We start from the raw sequence: 1,734 nt of genomic DNA, 5'->3' as shown, positions 1-1,734 counted from the left end.
GGGCACCGGCTCCTGGCGCAGCGTGGACGCCCCGATTAGGAGCTTGCGGCCGCGGGGCCCCCGGGGGCCATGCAGAAACGCTCCCCTCGCTCTGCCATGCTCTGAAGTTGGCACAGTCCCCCCCCAGAAAGGAGAGCTCTGCTCGTTTGTCCCCCAGCTGCCTGGCAGGGCTGATCCTCCCCGGGGTGCTGGCTGCGGTCGGGGTGCAGCTTCGGGGGAACAAACGTGGCATCAGCCCCCGCGCCCTGCGCTGCCAGGGCTGCCCAGGGGTCCCGGGGGGCCGTGCCCCGCTCACCTGGCCGAAGTTCCAGGGGGTGGAGGTGATGTAGTCACTGGCGCCCTGGTAGATGAGCCCCTGCTGGGACAGCACGTACTCGCAGCGCTCGTCCTCGTCCCGGAGGAAAACCGTGTCCTCTGTGGGGAGAGCCAGGGATGGGGACATGGGACATGGGGACATGGGGACGGGGCTCTGCCCTGGCCTCGCTCAGGGCTCCCCCATCCTGGGGACGTGCCAGGCTGTGACTGGGGATGGGGCTGGTGGGAAATGAGACCCCAGGGGCTGGGACTGCTCCCATCTGCAAGAGCTGCTGGAGAATTTCAACCCGGTTTGATTTCAGCTGATGGGAAAATTTCAGCGGGGTCGTGGGGTTTTGTTTCCCGTTCTTTCTCATCCCTCTCTCATCCCAGTCTCTTGTTTTACGGAGTCAGGTCTTTTCCCAGGAGAGGAAACCTCCCTGGTGGGAGAAGCGAGCAGTGGGAACTGGGAGCAGTGGGAACTGGGAGCACTGGTGGAGATCGCAGCTGAAGCCGTTTTGCTCACATGGCAGCTTCTGCCGGACAAATGACTCTTTACTGGGAATGTTTTCAGGAAAAGCCCAACTCACGCATCCCCAGCAGCAGCACTCGGCACAGCCCGGGGGGGAGCTCCCTAAAGCCCCTTATCTCGGGGCCACCAGCACCAAGGGCGGGGGGCTCAGGGGATCGGCTGCTTCGGGCCAGGTCTGGCAGCGCGGGGCTGCTCCGGCGGCAGAGGAAGGAGGTGGAGAGGTGAAAATCCCGGCTGCTGTTTGCCCAGCACCGATAAACCCCACGGCACCGATCCTCCCCTCTGCGTGGGGCTGCCTGAACTTCACCGGGACGGTGACACCCCCGGGAACACCCAGGGCCCGTGTCTGAGCCCGCAGCGGGGCCGGGGGCAGGTGGAGGTGGGCAGGGCTGGGCTGGGCCAGCTGGGGGCAATTAATTAGGGGCAATTAGGGGCTTTTCCTCCCCCCGATGCCTCATGGGGAGCTGCTGCTGGGGGCTGCCCAGGGCTTTGCACCAGTGCTGCAGAGGTGAGCTCCTGCGGGGCGATGCGCGGTGGGGGCAGCCCGGACGGGGCGCTGGGTGGGTGTTTGGGGCGCTGGGTGGTGTGTTCTGGGGTGGGGGCTGGTGCTTGCAGCCCCAACTTGCCGTGGGGACCGCAGGGAGGTGGAAGCAAAGTGGGGATTTCTGCTTGGACCTAAGCTTGGGGCAGGATGTGGGGCACCCGGGGTCTGTAACGGGGTGAGACCCCCAGGGCTGTGCTGCCCCAGCAGAGCTGGGGGGCAGCTCGTGCTCCCCTTACCTGGGGAGCCCTGGTCTCGCGAAAGCAAAAGCCTCACCTGGGTGCCAGGCGTTAAAGAGCAGAACGAAGTCCCCGATGTGGCAGCTGGAGCCCTGGTAGCCGGTGGAGGTCTCCAGGGTCAGGCTGTA

At 65.7% G+C, this 1,734-nt stretch overlaps 1 protein-coding gene across 1 annotated transcript in view; it reads right to left on the bottom strand.

Annotated features, from left to right (window-relative positions):
- Positions 1-1,729, bottom strand: part of LOC104132582 (protein-glutamine gamma-glutamyltransferase 2) — a gene marked incomplete at its 5' end in the record, with an annotated part of 12,782 nt that extends 11,053 nt beyond the window's left edge. Inside the window, 2 exons of the mRNA XM_035901313.1 lie at positions 7-414; positions 1,644-1,729. Of these exons, the coding sequence (XP_035757206.1) occupies positions 7-414; positions 1,644-1,729 (494 nt within the window). The remainder of the gene's footprint in view (positions 1-6; positions 415-1,643) is intronic.
- Between the last annotated feature and the right edge of the window lie 5 nt (positions 1,730-1,734).

This window comes from Egretta garzetta, unplaced genomic scaffold (genome assembly GCF_000687185.1).
Source record: "Egretta garzetta isolate BGI_Z169 unplaced genomic scaffold, ASM68718v1 scaffold999, whole genome shotgun sequence".
NCBI classification, from domain to species: Eukaryota; Metazoa; Chordata; class Aves; order Pelecaniformes; family Ardeidae; genus Egretta; species Egretta garzetta.
This window is presented reverse-complemented; position numbering and strand designations above follow the sequence as displayed.